Below are 20,145 nucleotides of genomic sequence, written 5' to 3'. Positions count from 1 at the left end.
GATTAGTAGTAGCCTCCAATAGTACTCCCCTCCCTTCTAGCACTTGTTACTCTGTTAAGTTATGGATCTCATCAAAAATCTGCTGGTCTTGTACGTAATCATCCGGCTCCTGGACAAACACCTCCATCGTAACATTGTGGTCTTCATCAACGGCTGCCCCACCGCCAACATAATTCCGAAGAAAATCATTGAGCTTCATTTTGGCCATTCCGGTGCTTCCCTCCAGCAGGATGTCCCTTACGGTGCTGCTCATGGTCCACTCTGGTCGTCGCGCCCTCTTCGCTCTTCTGCGGGTCGCAGCGGGTTGACCTGTGACACCCTCCGACTCCGGCATCGCTCTCCTCTGGCCATCTCCCTGCGGCACAGTAGACGCTTGGGTCTCCATACTGCCACCTTGCACTCTATTGTGCCCACCAGGCATTGTTTCTCCTTGTTTTCTTGGTTGGATCGTGTTAAAGCTGAATACTGACAAACAATGAAAAGGGAGAGGAATAAGAATGAAGGAAATTACGCACAGAAATTACTGGCACCCGCAACAAAAAAACCATCCACACAATGTGCGATGCACACCACATGCACGAGGACCACCACAAAGACGGCCCGTGGATACCATCCACCCAGCACAGTGTCGGTGAGAGCCAACAACAACGTGGTGGGCGCGGAGGGTTCGCCCACGCATTCCGCTCGCCACGGTCCCGCACACGTGTGGCACCGCCGTCACCGCACACACACTCGGCAAGAGGAGATGCGCGCATAAACCCTAACACAAACACACACAGACACAAGTGGGAAGGAATTTGGTGCAGCAACGGCCACACGCAAGAACCCCAAATCGTAAACTCCACAACGGCGATGCATCACGGTAAGTTCCCACACAACAAAAAATGCAGTTTGCGTGCTTTATGGAAAATATCTGCGGTGTGCATGGCAAAAAAGAGCCGTGACGCTGCCTTTCTTATTGCATTCGCCATTCACGTATCACGTGGGAGCACGCAGCCACCACTCCTCCGTTCCGCTCCCCGTGCTGCTCGTGCCGCCTCACTGGAGGAAGTTGTCACCGCACATCCCCCTCACCGTGCATTGCGGAATACAAATCAACCACACGGCATGGGTGCGGTGCCGCCCCGCAAATAAATTCCAGGATCTTCCCCACCGCCTCGTGTGGCACAGACGGCAGTATCATTATGCCTGTGGAAGGCTTTTTTTCCAATCAAGAACGCGGTCCCACCACACGCCCATAAAAACGTTTGGTCCGTCGCACGCAAAGGAGCTGAGCGGGGGAACAGCAGGAAAGGCAACACCAGCAGCCATGAGCAGCCCGCACACGCCAACACACCGTTGCCCCGCATATCACCAAGAATAAAAATACCAGAGAAACTTGTCGCATCCCAAATACAAATCGCAGGTGCGGTTGCAGCTGACACTCCCATCTCCTGGGCGTGTGCGGCCCTCGCTGCTCGGCGCTCTAAGTGAAATCACCAAAAGCACCAATTCGGGAACATTCGACCACCGCCACAGCAGTCACGCTCCCCATTTCTCACAAATGCGAAGGTTTGCAGTGGCGCAGCAAACGGCGGCATCCACAGTCGCAGAGTAATGGACTGCCGCGGGAATCACGCAACGGCGATGCGCCCCTCTTTTGGGAAACCCAACAAAAACATGTGTCGCGCAGTCCCCGTGAGCAACACACATTGAACCGTATTCAGCTCCACTACTGTGGCCATCCGCACTCACAGCATAAGTGTGACAGCGCAGGCAAGGAAACACGGAATAACAGTACTCATCCCTCCAATAAAGGTCAGGCGGCGTCCGTGCTGCCCTCAACAATAATTCCACCCCACATCAACCTTCTGCATATCCGCAGCAAAAAGGTCCACACGATGTACACTACATTACAATTTCCTAAAGAGCAAACCGGATCATCAGAGTGCTGCCCTCTTCTCAATGTTGGGTAGAGGCTCTCTGATCCTTGTCGCCGGCAGCCTGCGGTATTATGGAGTGGCATTGCGTTCTCGGCATATCTCTCCCTTTCCCTCGCCGTCGCGACGCCGCAAATGAAGTGATGTCCCACAAGTGATTTCGACCGTTCTGAAGAAAGTGACATATCAGACACGCTGAAACTGTGTGCGTGTGTGTTATTACGGGCGAGCGATACAATGCTCTCGCACATCCATGTATTCCGATCCTGCGCAACGCTCCATTTGGCGGTGCTGAAAACGTTAGACACCAAACACGCACAAATCGCACAATGAATGCCTCTGGAGAACAAACTCCCCATTAACGTCGCCGCAGGCACCGTGACAACAAACAAAATCTAATTTCTGCGCGTCCTCCCGTAAGAAGGTGAAGACACACACGCTTGTCCCTTAGCTTCACTCCAACTCCTCAAAAGTTGACAGGTCTATGGCGGGAGGAATCACGCTACTCCTGCCTCGCTCCCTGTCACAAGGCATGGCACTGCGCATATCCAGTGCATCTGCTTCACCCACATACGTCCCTTTGGGGCATTCGCCTCGAGAGTCACCAAGCACGCGCCGCTAGAAAGTGTACTCCCAATCTATGCTGCTTCTCCTGAGCGACCTTGCTGCCTTGCCGCACAAACAAGTCCACAATTTACGCATTCTGACTGCAGACACGTGCCCGTGGGGATCCCCGCCCTTTCCCTCAGCCTTGCCAAGTGCGTGCGCCATACAAATGCCGGTCATAGGGCAGACACACACAGGCGCCGATACCCGTGACAGTGCGTGAGATACTCGCCGCAGGTCTCCGCTCACTGATCCAGATTGGCCACGCTGAAGCCCACAATTCCCGTGGGTTTGGAATCCCGATGGATCGTCGTGGTTCGTTGACTCCAATGGTGGAGGAGTCCCAAGCAGGCAAGAACCAAAAGCCTGGACACTCTGTGGAGCCAAAAAGATAGAAAACACGGGCTGCGCGGGCACAGCTAAGCGCCATGGGAGAAGCATCTCAGCTCATCCCATGGAAAACACTTCACCAACGTCATTGCAACATTGGCCTCTTGCTTCCTGGGTGCGTCACTTCTCTCCTCACTCCGTGCCAACCTCCGTCCAATTCCCCGCACAGCAGTACTACGCGTCACACTGCGCTGCCTCCGCACAATCACACCTCGCGGCCAGTCATCGTGACGCAACTCCAACTGCAGCCGCATCCAACCTCGAAAGCCCTCGCACCCTCTTCCGCCCTCCTGTGTGTCGAGAGAAGACGCCTCTCTCGCGGTCTTCGCGTCCTCCCCAATAAAGCTCTGCAGTTGTGCCCAAACATCACCGGGTCCCTTGCCAAGAAGGAAACCGTGTGCGACGTGACCAATGTGACCATACACAAATTTAAAACACGGTTTATAGGCTCTCTGGAGTGCCCTGCGTGCGCCCGCATGTACGATGGGAACACACACGGTGCGAGTCGGGCGAGATCATCGTTCCACCTCGCATCCCCGCCAGGTGAGTCATTGGCGGCTCCATCCCGCTTCACGACAGGTCGAACAACAGTGCACAAGTAAGTGCGCCGTGCGTTGCATTCACATGTGGTTCCCCTTTTGGGTCCAGCGTCGTCAGGTGGTGGAAAGAGAAGAGTCGCATTATCATTCTTCCATTTGCTGCTGCTGCCGCCTCATTTCCCGTAAAGAGCCACTGATCCCTTTCTCTTTGGCGATAAAGAGTCCTCACGCATGAGATGCATCCTGCCTCGTGTGGCATGAGAAACAGCAGAGAGTCCCCAACGTTGCCAATGCGGAATTGAGCGTCGTTTGAATGGATAATGGCGATGAAGAAAAAGAGGAACCCGAAGCCTCGTTTTGTATGCACTAATATGTGACTGTATCACCCCACATGGGAAGCCCTCTCAAAGCAACCCAGAAATATACATGCGTTGTTCGTTGGCGAAACAAGCAGGAAAGTACGCTTGCATCAATGCGGTAGAGCGTTGGGCGTAGCATTGCTCCATAATGTGACTGGGGATACGCCACCGGCACACCCAGAGAAAAAAAGTAAAGGGCAGCCGTTGAGTGTGGTTATTGTCGTTCAACGGTTCGGCACATAAATGTCGTCGCATTTGTTGTTTTCAAAATAGGCTGTGGAACCCACGCGCGGACCCTCCGTCAATCGGCGCTCCCGCACCGTCGCGCGTGCCTCGCTGAAAAACAAAAATTGTTTTTTTCTTTCCTCCTCTTCCCTCCGCTCGTTTTCCATCCGTTTTGCCTTTTCCATCTCCACCCCGCCAATGGCGTGCGCCTCGGCACAGCTCCGCTCCTCAGGGGAAACGGGATATTGGTCTAGGAATCGGAGAGAAGGCATTTGAGCAATTACCACTTTTCTGTAAGATGGTGTCGTTCTCACAAATTGGTTGCCTTGTAACATACATGTGCGGACCGTTTTTTTCTGAAAGAGCAATGGAAGTGCATGATCCGCCTGAGATATGCAATTCTGGGAGACGTCAACGGTGACAAGGTGCCCGAGTGGCTCCAGTCCCTGCAAGTTCGTGACACGGTTGCTGGCGGCAAGAAGTGTCTCCAGCCCCGGGGCGTTGGAGATCCCCGCAAAGGACCCAATACTGTTGTTCGAAATATCAAGCAGACGCAGTGAAGGCAATACCGGAAGAGTACAGCATTCCTGAAGGACATTGTTGTTAAGGTAGAGAGAGTGAAGCCGCTGCAGTGGGCAAAGTCCCTCGAGGCTGCTAATCGCATTGTCGTTGAGATACAACACGGTACATTGGTGAAAGGCGTCTAGAGAAGATATCGTTCTAAAGCCTACATGATTAAGGTAGAGCTTCTCATTCAACTCTGGTGTGGTGTATCCTTGATGCATTCGGCAACGCCGTATGATAGTCTCTTCGGTCATATGAACGTCTTCTGTCGAGCCAGTGGACATCTCTTCCGCCAAGTCAAAAGCAGACATGCCGGCACAGGGAGAGAAAAATGAGAAGCAGAAGGGATATAAGGCACACACACACACACACTCTCTCTCTATCAAAGGAAAACAGAACAAAAAGGCCCAAAAGCCATCTAATCTTGTTGGTTGAGCAGTTCTGCGATGAAACGGCAAATCAACAGGAGACAAAAACATACCCACGCCATCATGAAAAAGACACGTGACGCCCTGCATTGGCAGAAATTCTCTCTAAAGTGTGGACGAGAGCAGGCACTGCGGTGAAATATCCACGCCACTACCACCACCACCGTCAAGAGGAGGTGCCGACTGGAAGCAGCAGAGGTGTGAAAAAAGAAACAATCATCTCCGCGCGGTACGACTGGAAAAAGACAAGTCGGTAGAGAGGAGAAATTCCAAAAACCAAAGAGCCCACAAGCAAAAAAAAAAATCAAAAACGCCTCCATCGCCGTGGGAGGAAACAAAAACCGACGCTCCGTGCACGCTGCGGTTGGTAGTAGCCTTCGAGCAGAAAATCTCCCCTTTAAAGTGCAGGTCCCGCCACCTTCACATGGAAGGATGACATGTTGTGCCTTCCACGGCTTTAAGAGACTGCAGGGAATTCACTGCGGCGCCGGGGTGCAGGAACAGAATTGCGGCGACGGCAGCCACAAGGGCAGCGGACCACATCGGATGCCTTCCCCCCCCCCTCTTTCCCTCTCTTCCCCTGCGGCTCACGTTGGTGTTGGAGTGAAACAACCTGAAATGTGTTGCTTCACTGCCCAAACATTTTGCTTGATCCACACACACACACACAAAAAAAAAGATAGAAAAAGAGATACAAATATATTCGCACGGCAACAGGACAGAGAGAGAGACGGAAAGAAAAAAAGGCCTCCACTTTCTCCTCTTCCCTCCTTCACAAATTTTATTGGTATTAGTCTTCCCTTCTGTTGAATTATCCGGCATGCCCTCACACTCCCTCCCCTAGTGTAGGCCGCACACACACACACACACACGCACACCACCACAGTTTATCTTTACAATCACCAAAAGCCACACTCGGGCTAAGATGCCCCCTCATAAAATCGGGTGATTGATTAATTGCGTTGTGATGGCTGATTTACGGGAGAGGCATCCCTTCATGGCAGAAGAAACGAGTTCCAAGACCGTCCCCGGCTCACACGACCCTTGATGCCTGGCGTAGCAAATGTCGCCCGAGTTGAGCATCAAACAAACAAGAGCGGATGCCTGGGCGTTGGACTCCTCCGCAGCATCGGGGTCCAGCACCACTGCGCCATCAGAAAGCAGGGCGGAACCGCAGGCAGAGAATAAATCGTACATTTCAAAGCCCCCGCTTACCAACGCCGCACTCATACTTGTCGCCACGGCATCCCACACGCCTCCATCCTCTGCAAGAATTTCCACCACCACCTCCACCAACAACTGCGGAATCTTTTCCAGTATCACCACCTCTTCTGCCACTCCTTCCAACGCAAGGGACATGTCCTTCTCCGGCGTCACAACAGACGGCTGAGCAGATCCTGCAGCATGAGAACCCGCCGAAGCGGACCTTCGTACGGTGCATGCTACACGTCCACGACTCCCACGGTACTCATCCACAAGCTGCTGTGGGTGGTGAACTGCGCAAATGACACGCGTGTTTCCAAGCTCCACACAAGCGCTGCTGTGGCACTGCCCAAGTACGTCAAGGGCGATGTGGGGATAACGCACCCCATCTGGCGTTTCTCTCCCGCCGTTCTGCTTCATCACTGGCGTTATCCTTAACCCCACCTTCCAACTGAACAAATGTTGAAAAAATAATAATAATGAGAAAGTGAGAGAAAGAAGTGTGGACGCATTTACACAATCAATGACAGGAGCAAGTTCATCGCATCAGTGCATATCTTGTTTTCGGTTATTGCTTTTCTGTCGCTTCATTTCCTGACGGTTACGGTGGAGGGGCACATCTCTATGTGCATGTGTGTTCGTGTGTATTTGTCAAAGACGGACAAGATGGACGAGCGAGCGGCTAAAACATGCAAAAAAAATAATAATCATAAATGATAAAAGGAGAACATTTCATTTGTCACCTCCGTTAATTCTTGCGCTTCGCCTATTGCCACTCACTGCGTCGTGTCAAACTGAAATTCCATCCCATCCCCAAGCGACATCACCCCCTTATCATCATCATCATCATCGCTGCCCTCCTCTTGCGTGCCAAACAAGTCGAGCAGCTCCTCGTCCGTCAGGCCCGCCGTCAGGGTGGGGCCAAAGTCTAACGTCTCTGCAGAAAATTCTCCGAAACTGATGGGAAAAGGTGGCGCAGGCGCAAGCAACCTTTTCTCCGTGGATCCCTTCAGCAACTCGTGTGACGGTGTCAGGGATTCACTTGGGCAAAGGAACCTGCAAAGGAGATCAGAGTAGTCCCGTGCCCCGTCGAGCCTCGCCCGCGTGTATCGCAACCTCCGAAGGACCCTTGAAACTTCCTCTTCTCCCCTTTTCCCCCCCTCCTTTTCCCGCGCCATCGCCTGCGGCAGGTCCTCCCCATTCTCCTTATTTTTCCCCCCATCTTTCTTTATTTCATCACCTACGCCATCGCGTGGCACTCTCAGCGCGACACGGTAATTCTCCCCCATGCGCTCCTTGCAGCACTGGGCACACTCCGCCCCGCCATCAAAGTTCATGGCGCACGTGTCGTGATAGCCATGTCCACAGGCAAATATTCGCACCGATGTTTCCCCCTCGGCCCCACATGCATCGCCAAGACCTCCCTCGCAGATGTAGCATGTATCGGAGAGAGAAACGACGCCTCCGTTCAGGCTTCGGTGGAGCTCATTTCCAAGTGCCATAATGTCGTTGTCAATACAACTCTTACAAAGGCGGTTGACCTCTAGTTCAAAATTAAGTGAAGACATAATGTCAACGATGACAGGCTTAAAAGGACCAAACCGCTCACGTTCATGATCCTCGACGATTCGGCAGACGACAGCAGAAGGATCCAGCACTTCAACCATGTGTGTGAGCAGAAACGAGACATATTTTGTGTAAATAGCAATCATATTTTCCAGAAACAATACACCCACGGCCGAGAGAGGGCCTGACAAAAGAGGGAACCTGCCTTCGTTCCGCGGACTGCCTCCGGGTGTGAGTGTCGCACAAATTTCATCGTCTTCAAACCCATCCACCGCGTCCTGTACCGACCTCAACGCAGCGTTGTGTTGGTTCTGTCGATCACACAAAAGACGACGTGGACGCGTAAAAAGCTCCAGCAAACAAAACCAATTCTGGTTCAACTGCGGAGCACAGTCATCGTTGTACTTGTTGCACAAATTCACACCCACCTTCAGCACCTGCTGCAGTGGCTCCTCACCAGCCCAAATATGGGCACGCTGCTGCTGCTGCTCCCCGTGTGGCTGCTGTTCTCCCTTCTTTTCTCCGTCTTCCTCCCTTCCGCCTCTTCTTCTCTCCGCCGCCGTCATCCTTCGCGTCCTTCCCGTATCCTGTTGCTGGGACAGTGTCCACAACGAGAGTCGAGGAGGACGCGTGCCCTTCCGGCAGACGGAAACAACATGGTCTAGCACCTCCTGTCGTAGTGCACGCAGTTTTCCGGTAACGGCGCCCAACAGGATTTCCATCGCCTCGTGGATCATGAGCGTTTTTTCAAGCAGAAACACTGCGGCATCCGCAATATTGTGTCGCTTCACCGCATCCAGCACAAGATGAATATCATATGTAATGATCAGATCGCGTGAATGCAGGTACGGGTAAACTCGCGCCGGGTCATGAGCACACAGTAATTCAATGTACGTATTCTGCAACCTCACATCGTTCGATACCATCGGGTCGTCCTTCGCTACCAACTCGTCGAGGTAACGAAGAAACGTCCCACTGGAGCGGCGAAGGATATTCATGACATCCTCGTGACTCCCCTGGAGGTGCTCCAGTACGAACTGCGCCAGCGACGTCGCATCCACGTTTACCAAGAGAGAGATTCGATGCATAACAGCCTCTCGCAGTCGTTGCGCCATCGTTTCATCACCCAAATGATAAGCTCGGGTCATCTCCTCTCGAAGCACACGAAAAACGTCTTTTGACAGCTCCGGATCCGCACAATTATTCTCCCTGTCCAAATAACAGTCAATGGCCTCGTCATACTCTAGTCGAGAGCAGTGCAGAGCAGCCAAGGCGCGCGCCATGCGTTGCTGACGCAGTTCATCCTCCGCAAATGAAAAATCTACCTCCCTGGTAATGAAGTCAGTCATGAGAGCCGCCATGTCACTCTGCGCACCGCGGCGTTCGTGTTCATTCTTAGCAATTTGAAATTCGTATATAAAATGCGAGCATGCGTGCTCGCAGAATTGCCGCATATGGGGGAGAACCAAGGCTTCAGTTAGCAAAAGATGGGTCACACCAGTAAAGAGCTGATGTACAACAGAATATGGCGGCCACTTTCGTCGTGCCAGCTCCCACGGTCTGAGGGGGTCACTCGATGATACCTCCGTCCCCACCAGCTGCAGAAACAACTCCCCAACGCATTGCCTCTTCGACAATGCTTCACCCCAAGGGGAATCGGGCCCACTTTCCTGTAGCGATGAGAATGTTGTAAAAAGAACACGTTCGGGATCCATACGAAGAAGTGCCAAGAAGTCATTCGGGACGGTCAATAGGTGGCACCAAAGTTCCCGCTTCGCCTTTTGACGCTGATCGACAGAAATCTCCGTGTCACCCAAAATTGTATACCCCTCCATGGAGCACTCAAAAAAACAAACTGCTACCCCATGCTCATGATCTTCCTCAAGAGCGAATCGGAGCGCATCCACATACCGCTGCTGTCTGTAAGAAAGTATAGAAACAGCCAGTCTTACCAGCTTATGCTTCTTCGCAATACGCATCAGAAGCTCATGGTTGCCATCAAGACACATCAAAGCACGTTCGACCCTCAACATTCCACATGAAGACACGGCATCACCTGTTCCATGCATTAATTCCGTGATCACGGGTAACGTTTCATTGGCAAACAAATCAAAAAAGGGTTGAATATACATATCCGGCAGTACAGTCACGAGACCCAAAACAATGCTTTCTTCAAGACAATACAATGCAAGAGAATAATGCAGAGAGTCACGCCTAAGGAATTCCATTACAGGGCCAAAGAACACATCCATGGCATCAACTTCTGAGCAAAACTGAATGATACATGTAATGCAACGTACAAGGGTTTCTTGAGAAGAATTTGATTCCGTGACATGCTCCAGGTACGATGTAATGAGATGAGGCAAATAAGAGTGAATACTTGCACGACGTGTAGCGGAGTCTCCATGAAGACCCACAACAGCTAGTGCAACCTCCAGTGCAAATGCCTTAGCAAGTTCCAGAGCCTCAGGGAAACGCCGCTTCTCCACCAGCGCATCCAGACGAGCCCGCCACGAGAGCAGAGTACAAGTGAAGGTTCGACGGCGACCCAATAAGAAAACATCGCTGCCCATGAACGCAAAAGCCGCATTGCGCCTCATGCCACAACTCCGGCTGGAGAACACAACAGGCTCCACGCCGTGAAGAACTCGCGTTTCCACAATGACTCCGACACCTGCATCCAGTAAGTGCAGCACATCCTTCTGGTCAAGAAGCAGCAAACAACAGTCGGCAATAAGACTCATTGCATGCAACGGCCTTTCAAGACGTACAACGGCTATTCGCTCGATTTGTGAAAAAGTGCCTCCGGCAGAAACGCTAAATACCTCAAGATCAACGCTCCAAGCAACACACATCAGCACTCGATTTCCGACTGAAGTGGGCACAAACTTCAGTAATTCATGCGTCCGGGCGGAATTGAGGGGTTGTGACCGTCGGCTGATAGGAGTTGTCACGTTCGTTAGCCCGCACTCCAGCGCAGAGACAAGTAATGTGTCTGCGGAAACCGCTGCCACCAAATAAAGTCCCTCTTCCCTCACAAATGCAATATCCATATCATTAAATGGTGCCTCTGAGTCGGACGAGGCAATATGCGTCAAACGATAAATCAATTTAGACATGATGCGAGTGAAGGAGAGGAGTTTCACACTGCCACTGCTGTTAAGTACAACGATCTTAAAAGGGTCCATGCAACAATACCTCAACCGAGTGGCGGGTGTACTAAACTCACCCACTATTTCGCGGAGTGGGGTGAGAGTGTCCGTGTCCCAAAGCACTAAGTCCCCTCGCTCATACCCGGCCAACACGGTGGAGGCATCAAAAGACATGGAAAGAGAGACAACAGCGCCCCGCGCTTCTATCGAGAAGGCTAAAACGGAGCCACACATTCCACAGATTTTTTTATTTGCGTCAAAGAGCAGCACGACACCAAGGGTAGTGCCGACGCATAAAGCAGGCCGCTTTGCTGTTGCTGCTGCTGCTGCCGGTAGTAGCGATAATGACGATGCCCCAGAACCCTTTGGGGAATCCCCTTCTATCACCACAGGAGCGGATCGCGCACAGACACAGGTGGGCCACCCCACGGACCCTCGAGCCTTTCTTAGTTCCTCACGCATTTCAATGTGCTCATGTAAGTGCAAAATGCGGCTCAGCTGAACTTTGTTCTCACGAAGCGACGATGCCGCAATTTGTTCAGCGTGCTGCAACACGGCATCCACATTACAGTCATCTTCCCCATACACCAAGTCCCCGCTCACACTTGACTGACGATCGCGAACCGCATTTAATATGGCCGTAAGAATTTGCTTCTCATCTTCCATGTCTTGCAACTCGGGGGAGGGCCCCGTGGAGCTAGATAATTTCCCGTCTTTTGGAATGACAGGAGGATGTTCAGGACACTGAGCGGCTTCTTCGCTCGAAAACTCACATGGAGGGGTTTCACCATTTCTATTGGGTGTGTCCGATAACATGAGGTGTTCGCCATTACCTCTCGCAAAAGGGTTTGATGCAGTCAGCTTTTTCGTCTTAGTTTGTGTTGTTACTATTTGACTTGAGCTATCATGCGGCTTGGAATCCCCGCTCTGCCGATGGTTCTTAGAGACAAGTTCTCGCGGAGGTTGAGCAAGATGCAGGAGAGCCTCCATCAGCACAGTTTCCTCCTCATTTTGTTCGTCACATTCGTCTTTTGTGATCTCCTCGTGCTCCTGCAGGACCGTCTTCGGTTGTTTTCCATGCAAATGACGCGTCTCGAGACCTTTCGGGCCTGGAAACCCGTAACCCTCCAGGACGGCTTGCAGCATTGCCTCGCTGTCAGTTTCGCTGCTCTTGGATGAGGAGGAGGAGCATGCACGCTGGGCCCCCACTATGGGATCATGCGCCGCCGACTCCCCCGTTGCTATTCTCACATCCACTGCTGGTGATGCTTTGGGAAAAGAAACCCGGTTTCGCTGGATACGCCGCTGCTGCTGCCGTGGATTTGTTGCGGCGGCCATGGCTCTGTTTTCACCAGCCTTTGGCGCCGCCGATGCTCCTGTCAGTGCCTCGTGGATCAGTGCGTCCAGCTCGTCGTCGCTCACGGACGCGGGCAATATTGTTGCCCCAGCACGCGTCATCCCCACCTGTGCCGAGACCAGCGCATCAATTTCGTCATCCGATTCCATTCACACCCAACACGCGCAGTGTTCTTCTCCTCCCCCCGTTTTCTGCCGGAGTGCGGCCCCCCACCACCCTTACAGATCACAGAAAAAAAAAAAAAAAATAAATAAATTAAACGCTCAACCATAACAAAAGAAAAGGAAAAAAAAAGAAAGAAATGCAGGAATTTAATGGGAATGTGAGGCAGAGTCGTGTACACCACCCACACACGCCCAAAAGATTCACAGCCTGCAGCTAGGGCTCAACTATCCCAGACAAAAATTACATCCGACAAAACCGTCTATACATACATACATATATATATACACGCATATACAGGCACGCAAAAAACATAAACATACATGCAGGGTAAGAGGGGGAGAGGAGAAGAGAGGAAAACGGTCAAACCCATGAAGGTGGTCTTTTACCACCCTTTCGCTCTCATCTTCTTCTTCTCCCTTTCCCCCCCCCCCCCCAAAAAAAAAAAAAAAAATAATCAAACATACTGGAGAGAAAGAAAAAAAAAAAAAAAAGATGGTACACACGTCAAAATCTTCAGATATATAACAATAACAACAATATAAGAAACATATATGCAGATATATAATATTTATTTATGAAAGAAAGATGGCACTTCCTCTTCTTCACCACCCAACACCGTTATTCTGCTGACATCACACACCGACCTAACACGCAGTTTATCTAAACGTCACCTCCCGCCAGACTTCCTTCTTGGCCCAACACACACACACAAAAAAAAAAAAAAAAAAAAAAAACAACCGGGAAAAAAACAAATACCGCAATGAAACAAGAAGGGAGAAACACACAAATTCACGTTATCATCCCTCACAATTTTTTTTTTTGTTGTTGTTGTCTTGGACCCCGGCAGCTGACAGGTTCTTGTGTAACAAAGTCAAAATATAAAAATAAATAAATAAATAAAAAGTGTAAAAGGAGTGCAAGCGGCAGGACGATGTACATGCATGTGTGTGTGTGTGTGTGTGTGTGTAGGAGTGAGTGAAGGAAAAATAAATATATATATTTTTTTTTTTATGAGGAGATGGAGACGGGTGAATTCGGCATGAAACAACAAACGGAAAGGCACTCAGAACCACCCCCGTCTCCAAGTAAAAACATGAGTAAAAAAAAACAATAAAACTCACGTCTATTCAAATTACATACATCGCAATGGAAGAAAGATACTGTAAAATACATAATAATAATAAAAAAAAGGGAAAAAAAGGCCTTTCATTTTCAATTATTATTATTATTATTGTTTTCTTCTTTTCTTTTTTTTTTTCCTCGTTTATTTGGGTTCTTTTTTTTTTCTCCATTGTATTTTCATTCTACACTCCATCAATGTGTGTCAGTTGCCATTCCTGCTTCTCACGTATTTGCTGCATTAACTCTTGGCGATATTCCCGACGGCGGTCTGCCAGTCGAAGCCGCTCCTCCTTCTTAATAAGTGCCAACGCTGCGGCCGCCTTTTCATTCCGCTCGCGAATGGACTCGGGGGGCTCATCGTAATTGTGGGTGCGGAAAAACTCCTTTTGTTTTTCAATGGTCTCTTCGAATTCCGCCTTGTATTGATCTCGCCTCTGCTTCTGCTCCTGTCGCTCACGCTCCGCGAGGGTGGCGTTGTATTCCAGTATGGCCTTCAACTCCGCCTCTTCGCGTGCCTTGTCCTCCTTCTGCTTCTTCTTGATGCTACGATGATATTCCTCATTTTCCCTCCGCATCATTTGTTTCATGTCCCTTGCGCGACGCTCCTCCGTCTCAGCCTTTTCCTTCTCACGCGCCTGCACAGTACGAATGAGGGAAAGTTCATACTCTTCACGCTCCCGCTCTTTCATGCGCTTCTGCTCCAACTCCCTCAGGTTACTTTCCCGCATGCGATTCATGTACTCCTTTTCGGCCCGGGCCTCCTCACGCTCGCGCTCCTCCAACTTGCGCGCCTGCTCCTTGTTTGATTCCACCAGTGAACTGACATACGCCTTCTCATCCTCTCGCCACTTGCGGAGGTATTCCTCTCGGTCCTTCAGCTGCTGCAACACATCGGCCCTGTACATCGCAGTGCGTTCCGCCTTGAGCTGGGCTTCCTCCTCCTTTACAATCTTGTAGTAATTTGGGTTCTTAAGTGTGGCGGCCTCCTTCATGCGTTTGGAGCGTGGCCCGCCCCCAGGCAATGGCCGTGTGAGGTCGGGGTTATACATGGACTGGCTCTTCCAGCTGTTGAGCATATTCCTGCGCCGCTCCTCACGCGTCTGCGCCATGCGAATGTCTTCCTCCTCCAGTTCCCTGCGTGTTGGCGCATACGCACTAACGCGCAGGCGGTTGCGCTCCACGAGATAATTACGACGCGTCATGGAGCGCGGGGCTTCTTCCAAAGGCGGCAAAGGCATCGCACACACACGCGTTTACTCTTCGCCCCAGTGTATTCACAACGTCAATAATCTGCACACTTAACAACTTCTCCAATTCCCTCTCTGGCGTTCTCACTCTCCTAATTCTTTGTGTTCGACTGCCACCAAAGCAGTCGTGTTCACAGGTGAAGAGCAACAACAAAAAGAGTAGAAGGAGAAAAAAAAAAAAAAAGAACGCAGAGATGTACAAAAGTCAAAAAAGCAAAAAATGCCACACATCAAAAAGTGTGAATAAAAAAAAAGAAAAAAAAAAGAAGAAGAAGTGGTTCACACTTATTGTTTCATAGACACACACACACACACACAGAGAGAGAGAGAGAGGAGAGAGAGAGAGGGAAAAAAAAAGGATAAACGAATAGCCCACAAAGAAATTTCATCAACCCTCACTTCTCTCAATAAACACACACACACACACATATATATTTGTTATATTGACATGTCAACACGCATTGTGTGCCACAGTGTGTTTTTGCCGTATACATAACCGCCGCCGCCGCAAAAAAAAAAAAAAAAAAGGTGCGGCAACCGTGTCCCCCCTTCCCTTTTTTTTCATCTTTCATAACTCCCCACTTCATAGAAGTAAAAAAAAAAAAAAAATCATCGCTTTAATAATTCCAGTCCAAAAAAACTAAAAAGAAAAAAAGTATAGAGAATAGAGAGAGAAAGGAACAAAAAAAAAAAAAAAAAGGGAGGCTTTCTTATTACAAAAATAAGCGACGAACAAACTCAAAAATGGCGGAGAGACTCATCTCTTCCGGCCCGTTGGCAATGAGCACGGCAATATTGTGAACAGGCGGCGGCTCTCGAGCATACATTTTACCCTCTTAGCCTTTTGTGTGGTTTAATGTCAATACGCTTCTCTTCCTTTGCTTTTATCCTTCTTTCTGTTTATTATTATTATTTGAAGACAAGTGGCCCACAAAAACAAATGTGCCTTTAAAAGAAATTAAGCCAAGAAAACAAACAGAATGGCAGGAGATGAGCAAAAGTAAGGTTGAGATGTCACATGCACACACATTGCAGACACATATACACACAAAAAATAAATAAATAAATAAATAAAAGAATGCTGTCAACCGTATTATCTTCCACCGTTCCTCCATGGCAGCAACAACAATTGACACATTCTCAGGCCTCTCCACATACACACAAATGGTTAAAGTACGCATGTGTGCGTGTTTTGTGCATAAAAGTTAAAATAATAATAATAACAGGCTCATGAGCCTCAATTGTTGGTTGGATGCACCCTCTCGTTTCAGCTTGCACTAACAATGCGGGTAATGTCAAAGAAGGGAGCAGTTGCAGAGGGCTGCAGTACCCCACGCTCTGTGATGATACCGCCGGTGACAAGCGCGGCAGGGGTGATGTCAAACACTGGGTTCCAAATACGTAGCGACGGTCCCTCTGCCACTACACGCTGCTGAGTTGCCATGCTGTGTGTCAACTCCATCGTCTCACGTTCCTCAATGACGACACTTTCACCGTCGGCTGTCATTGGGTCCAGCGTTGTGGAGGGTGCGGCCACAAAAAAAGGAACGCCGTAGTGTGCCGCGGCCACCGCGAGGTTGCATGTTCCAATCTTATTTGCTGTGTCTCCATTTCGGCAAATGCGATCGGCGCCGACAATGACGGCGTCAATTGGGCGGGATCCCATGAGAGCTGAGACGGCACTATCACAAATAAGCGTGCATGGAATATTCTCTTGGACACATTCATACACCGTGAGCCGTGCCCCTTGATTCCACGGCCGTGTTTCACATGCATACACCTGTTCCAGTTTGCCTTCATAGAAGAGCTGACGCACAACCCCAAGAGCCGTGCCATACCGTGACGTGGCAAGGGCTCCTGTGTTGCATATAGTAAGCACACTCACCTTTGACTTTTTAACGAGTTGCGTTAAGTGCGCTGCACCATGACGCATGATGCCCTCATTACAGGCAACATCCTCCGCGTAAATTTTTTCTGCCAAAACGGCACACGCCTCCACCAAACCTCCTGCCGTATTCGCCGTAACATCCGCAATATCACGTTTCAGTTGTATGAGTGTTTTCGAGAGATTCACGGCTGTTGGACGGGCTGTCATGACGGTGTCGCAGCTCTCGAGTAGAAAACGTCGTGTACCGTCGACCGAATTGCAAGCTCCGTCTTTCTTTTTTAATTCATTCCCTGCGGCCACGGCGATGGCAAGAGCGGCGCTAACAGCAATTGCGGGCGCGCCACGCACACGCATCTCTTTGATGGCCGTCCATATGTCATCTACGGTGAGGATCTCGTCAAAGACGGTCTCGAGGGGCAGTTTCCGCTGATCCAAGAGGCGCAGCGTCCCTCTGGCGTACTGGATCGACTCCAATGTCGCGTTGTGCGCGCGAGCCATAAGGCTGACTGAACGGTAATGCAATTCAAAGGACTCATACGGCCGTGATATCAACACAGAGAGACAGACAGAAAGCAAAGAGAGAGAGAGAGAAAGAGAAAAAAAAGGCAAGCGATGTTCACGTGAAAAACTGATGGCATCCTTTCATGCTCTTTTTTTTTTTTGGAAATATAAAAAACAATAAAATAAATAAATATCGTAGAATCAAGCGACGTGCGAAAAAAAAAAAAGAAGTTCAACTGCGGCATGATGATGATGATAAGAAGAACAAAACAAAAAAGCGGTATTTTACTTGCAATCGATAATAATAATAATTATTTTTTTTGCTTCGACGTCCTCACGTTGCAAGCCACACACACAGAGGCAGAGAGACAGACAGGCAGGCAAAGACACACGCTACCCGAGGCCCAGAACTTTCAGCACGGCTGTGTGAGCAAAAGGGATGTAACTAAGACAGTACCACAGCATTGCAACGTACTGCACCAGCACTGTGATGATCGTTAGCCACGGAATACGAAGCACAAGTGCCGCAATAAATGTCAACGCCATGGATGTAAAATATATTATTGTGGCAATCAGACGCTTGGAGTCAAACATCCGTTTTAGCTGAGCCATAGGACCGCAGAGAAACATCGTGCTCCCAATAGATGTAACATTGGACACAGTGTTGATAACCGCAAATGTATTGAAATCAAGCGCAAAGATAGAGACCCATGCAAAGATCGAAAAGAGAAATCCAAGGCCAAGGCACACAGCGAAGCCAATCACCCGCTCCTGAAAGGAGAGAGATGGGCACAAATTCCCAGTTTCATCTTCCTCGCCAACCGGTAAACCCAACGTGTTACTTTGGCTGCCAACTAAAGGCACAGTATGGGTCGTATCAAATAAAGAGTCAACATTGACACGTAATGACATGACAACTTCCCTATCCAATCTACAAAATAATAATACACGCACACACGCACTCAAGCCTTTTATTTTCTATTCTATTTTGTTGTTGTTTTTGTGTGGCCTTTACACCAAAAAAAAAAAAAAAAAAATAAGGAGAAAAAGACTTAAAAAAAAAAAAAAGGTTGATATCTCCCTTACACCCTTCCTCTGCGTATATGTGCACAATGTTTATAATACGCCTCTGTGGTCATTTAAATTCCTCACACATTCCCACCTCTTCTGTTTCATGAATTCCGCCCACAGAAGGACCAACACACACACACACACACACACACACACAAAGACAAAAGAAAAAACTTTTCCTCCTCCTCCTCTTTTTTTCTTTCTCTCTTGTCATCCTCGTATTTTAAGGAACTCACTGCCTGTCTTGCCAGTCGCGGACGCCCCTCTCCTTCTCCCGCTGTGGGATTGTCAATAAAATACTCCGCGCCACCTCCATGATGTGCTTAAAACGATCCGGACCAAGCAGAACGCCGCCAAACCAACGCGTCACGACCACAACATAGCCGTCCACCTTCATCTGCTCCAAAAGAAACATGATCCTTGACGCCGCCCCCGTCTCGCCATCGTCATCGCTGTCGTGATGCACCACGCCGGAACTGTCGGTGAAGCGGTAGGCATAGATGGTGGGATGCGCCGCCTCCGCAATGTGTTTCTGAGAACGAAGATGCATCACCACTTCTCGCACAGCCGCCTCTGAGTCTACACGCGCCATGTGCGCAACAAACTTCGACTTGCGATCCGTAATGGCATCGCTGGCCCATACCTCCACCGATGAGGCCTCTCGCTCTGCAAGGGCTAACTGTGCCTCCGATTCCATCGCCTCCCGCCGTGCCTTTGCTTCCTGAGCCTCCGCCTCACGTGTTCGCTGCAGTTCGGTTGCGATGTCCTGCGCAAGCGTAAAAATATGCAGCAGCATCGGTCCACCGAGCGGCACTTCCTCGCGAAGAGCTTTATTCAGCTGGGACGAAAACTGATTGACAAGATGTGCGTTTGGACCCGCCGCCACGAAGAGTGAAGGACGTGACACATCCGGGTATCCGCGTGGCGGCAGGGTGACGTGGAGAACAAAGCGAAATGGCAGCAAGAAGACAAGAGTCGACGAGTGCGTAGGGTCCCTGCAAACCACTTCGGGGGATATCGAAAGCAGCAGTTCAACCTCCTCGGCATTGTCGTCCGGTACCGCCATGATGATGATGTCAGCACCGCCGGACTTTCCCTCTCCCGATTGCGCACGGGGGGCAAACCCGCCTCCTCCTCCTCCCCAAACAAACACCCCGCCGCACCTTCCATGCGTGTTGGAGAGTTGATGGGGGGGATAAAGTTAAAAGTTCACCAAAAAAAAAAAAAAAAAAAGAGGAAAAAAACACAACTGAAGGATAAAATCCCCTCAACCAAGAATACTGCGCCCAGTCTTTCACGCATTCTTTTATTTTGTGTTTTTGCCGCTTCCTTTCGACTGCTTTTTCCACAGTCTTCCCCTTTTGATTGGAAAGCAGCAGCATCCCCCATTTTTTGCAGTTACCACACCACTCCACCCCTCTCCGCCTCCGCCTCCTCTTCCTTCTCCCATCATCACAATCAATATGCTGCGTCGTGTGTATTTTCTCGACGTTTCATTCAGGCATTCAAAGGACACAGCAAAAGAAACACGCATACACACAGAAACAGAGAAAAAAAGAAAAAGAAAAAGAGAGAGAGAGAGAGAGAAAGGAGGAAAGCACGCGTAGGAAAATTTAGGGAAAAGAGAATTTAATGGACGAAACTCCTCGTTGTCGTTATTGTTGTCTCTCATTGAGTTAAAAAAAAGGGGGGGATAAATAGAAAAGAGAGATTTATTTCAAATTTATGTGTCGCACCATTTCTTGGAATGTTTTGTGGAGATGCAAACCGCCTCTTTTCCTCCTCCCATCTTGCTTGTTATTGTTTATGCGTGCTGTCCATTTTCCCACACCTTATCTTATTT

The 20,145-nt window shown here is 49.8% G+C and overlaps 7 protein-coding genes and 3 pseudogenes across 7 annotated transcripts, besides 22 other annotated features; all 10 read right to left on the bottom strand.

The window, feature by feature from the left end:
• Tc00.1047053508269.80 lies at positions 1 to 755 on the bottom strand (annotated as a pseudogene; the record flags this gene model as incomplete).
• Positions 1 to 3,408: a sequence feature (areas not merged during assembly with more than two copies in the genome that could not be assigned to a particular haplotype).
• On the bottom strand, positions 2,538 to 2,834 carry Tc00.1047053508269.76 (annotated as a pseudogene).
• Positions 3,036 to 3,773, bottom strand: Tc00.1047053508269.73 (annotated as a pseudogene).
• Positions 3,409 to 20,145: a sequence feature (heterozygous, non-Esmeraldo-like haplotype).
• Tc00.1047053508269.70 (hypothetical protein, conserved) lies at positions 4,038 to 5,120 on the bottom strand (the record flags this gene model as incomplete). The annotated part of the gene is made up of 1 exon (XM_804824.1): positions 4,038 to 5,120. The coding sequence occupies one exon, from the start codon at positions 5,118 to 5,120 to the stop codon at positions 4,038 to 4,040; it is 1,083 nt and encodes a 360-aa protein (XP_809917.1).
• Positions 5,884 to 5,908: a microsatellite.
• Positions 5,964 to 6,653, bottom strand: Tc00.1047053508269.60 (exosome-associated protein 4, putative; the record flags this gene model as incomplete). Its single annotated transcript, XM_804823.1, has 1 exon — positions 5,964 to 6,653. The coding sequence occupies one exon, from the start codon at positions 6,651 to 6,653 to the stop codon at positions 5,964 to 5,966; it is 690 nt and encodes a 229-aa protein (XP_809916.1).
• Tc00.1047053508269.50 (hypothetical protein, conserved) lies at positions 7,010 to 12,457 on the bottom strand (the record flags this gene model as incomplete). The annotated part of the gene is made up of 1 exon (XM_804822.1): positions 7,010 to 12,457. One exon carries the CDS (start codon positions 12,455 to 12,457, stop codon positions 7,010 to 7,012), a length of 5,448 nt encoding a protein of 1,815 aa, XP_809915.1.
• Positions 12,538 to 12,610: a sequence feature (T-rich).
• Positions 12,735 to 12,765: a microsatellite.
• Positions 12,908 to 12,966: a sequence feature (T-rich).
• Positions 13,184 to 13,207: a microsatellite.
• Positions 13,347 to 13,376: a sequence feature (AT_rich).
• Positions 13,416 to 13,440: a microsatellite.
• Positions 13,456 to 13,485: a sequence feature (AT_rich).
• Positions 13,678 to 13,773: a sequence feature (A-rich).
• On the bottom strand, positions 13,778 to 14,833 carry Tc00.1047053508269.40 (hypothetical protein, conserved; the record flags this gene model as incomplete). Its single annotated transcript, XM_804821.1, has 1 exon — positions 13,778 to 14,833. One exon carries the CDS (start codon positions 14,831 to 14,833, stop codon positions 13,778 to 13,780), a length of 1,056 nt encoding a protein of 351 aa, XP_809914.1.
• Positions 14,989 to 15,116: a sequence feature (T-rich).
• Positions 15,160 to 15,191: a microsatellite.
• Positions 15,476 to 15,541: a sequence feature (T-rich).
• Positions 15,895 to 15,917: a microsatellite.
• Tc00.1047053508269.30 (translation initiation factor 2 subunit, putative) lies at positions 16,110 to 17,228 on the bottom strand (the record flags this gene model as incomplete). Its single annotated transcript, XM_804820.1, has 1 exon — positions 16,110 to 17,228. The coding sequence occupies one exon, from the start codon at positions 17,226 to 17,228 to the stop codon at positions 16,110 to 16,112; it is 1,119 nt and encodes a 372-aa protein (XP_809913.1).
• Positions 17,286 to 17,327: a microsatellite.
• Positions 17,395 to 17,425: a sequence feature (AT_rich).
• Positions 17,530 to 17,553: a sequence feature (AT_rich).
• Tc00.1047053508269.20 (hypothetical protein, conserved) lies at positions 17,625 to 18,143 on the bottom strand (the record flags this gene model as incomplete). The annotated part of the gene is made up of 1 exon (XM_804819.1): positions 17,625 to 18,143. The coding sequence occupies one exon, from the start codon at positions 18,141 to 18,143 to the stop codon at positions 17,625 to 17,627; it is 519 nt and encodes a 172-aa protein (XP_809912.1).
• Positions 18,250 to 18,299: a microsatellite.
• Positions 18,431 to 18,459: a microsatellite.
• On the bottom strand, positions 18,535 to 19,368 carry Tc00.1047053508269.10 (hypothetical protein, conserved; the record flags this gene model as incomplete). The annotated part of the gene is made up of 1 exon (XM_804818.1): positions 18,535 to 19,368. One exon carries the CDS (start codon positions 19,366 to 19,368, stop codon positions 18,535 to 18,537), a length of 834 nt encoding a protein of 277 aa, XP_809911.1.
• Positions 19,517 to 19,546: a microsatellite.
• Positions 19,849 to 19,892: a sequence feature (CT-rich).

This window comes from Trypanosoma cruzi, genomic scaffold (genome assembly GCF_000209065.1).
Source record: "Trypanosoma cruzi strain CL Brener 1047053516745 genomic scaffold, whole genome shotgun sequence".
Lineage (NCBI taxonomy): Eukaryota > Euglenozoa > Kinetoplastea > Trypanosomatida > Trypanosomatidae > Trypanosoma > Trypanosoma cruzi.
The sequence above is the reverse complement of the archived record's forward strand: the minus strand, read 5'-3'. Positions and strand labels throughout refer to the sequence as shown.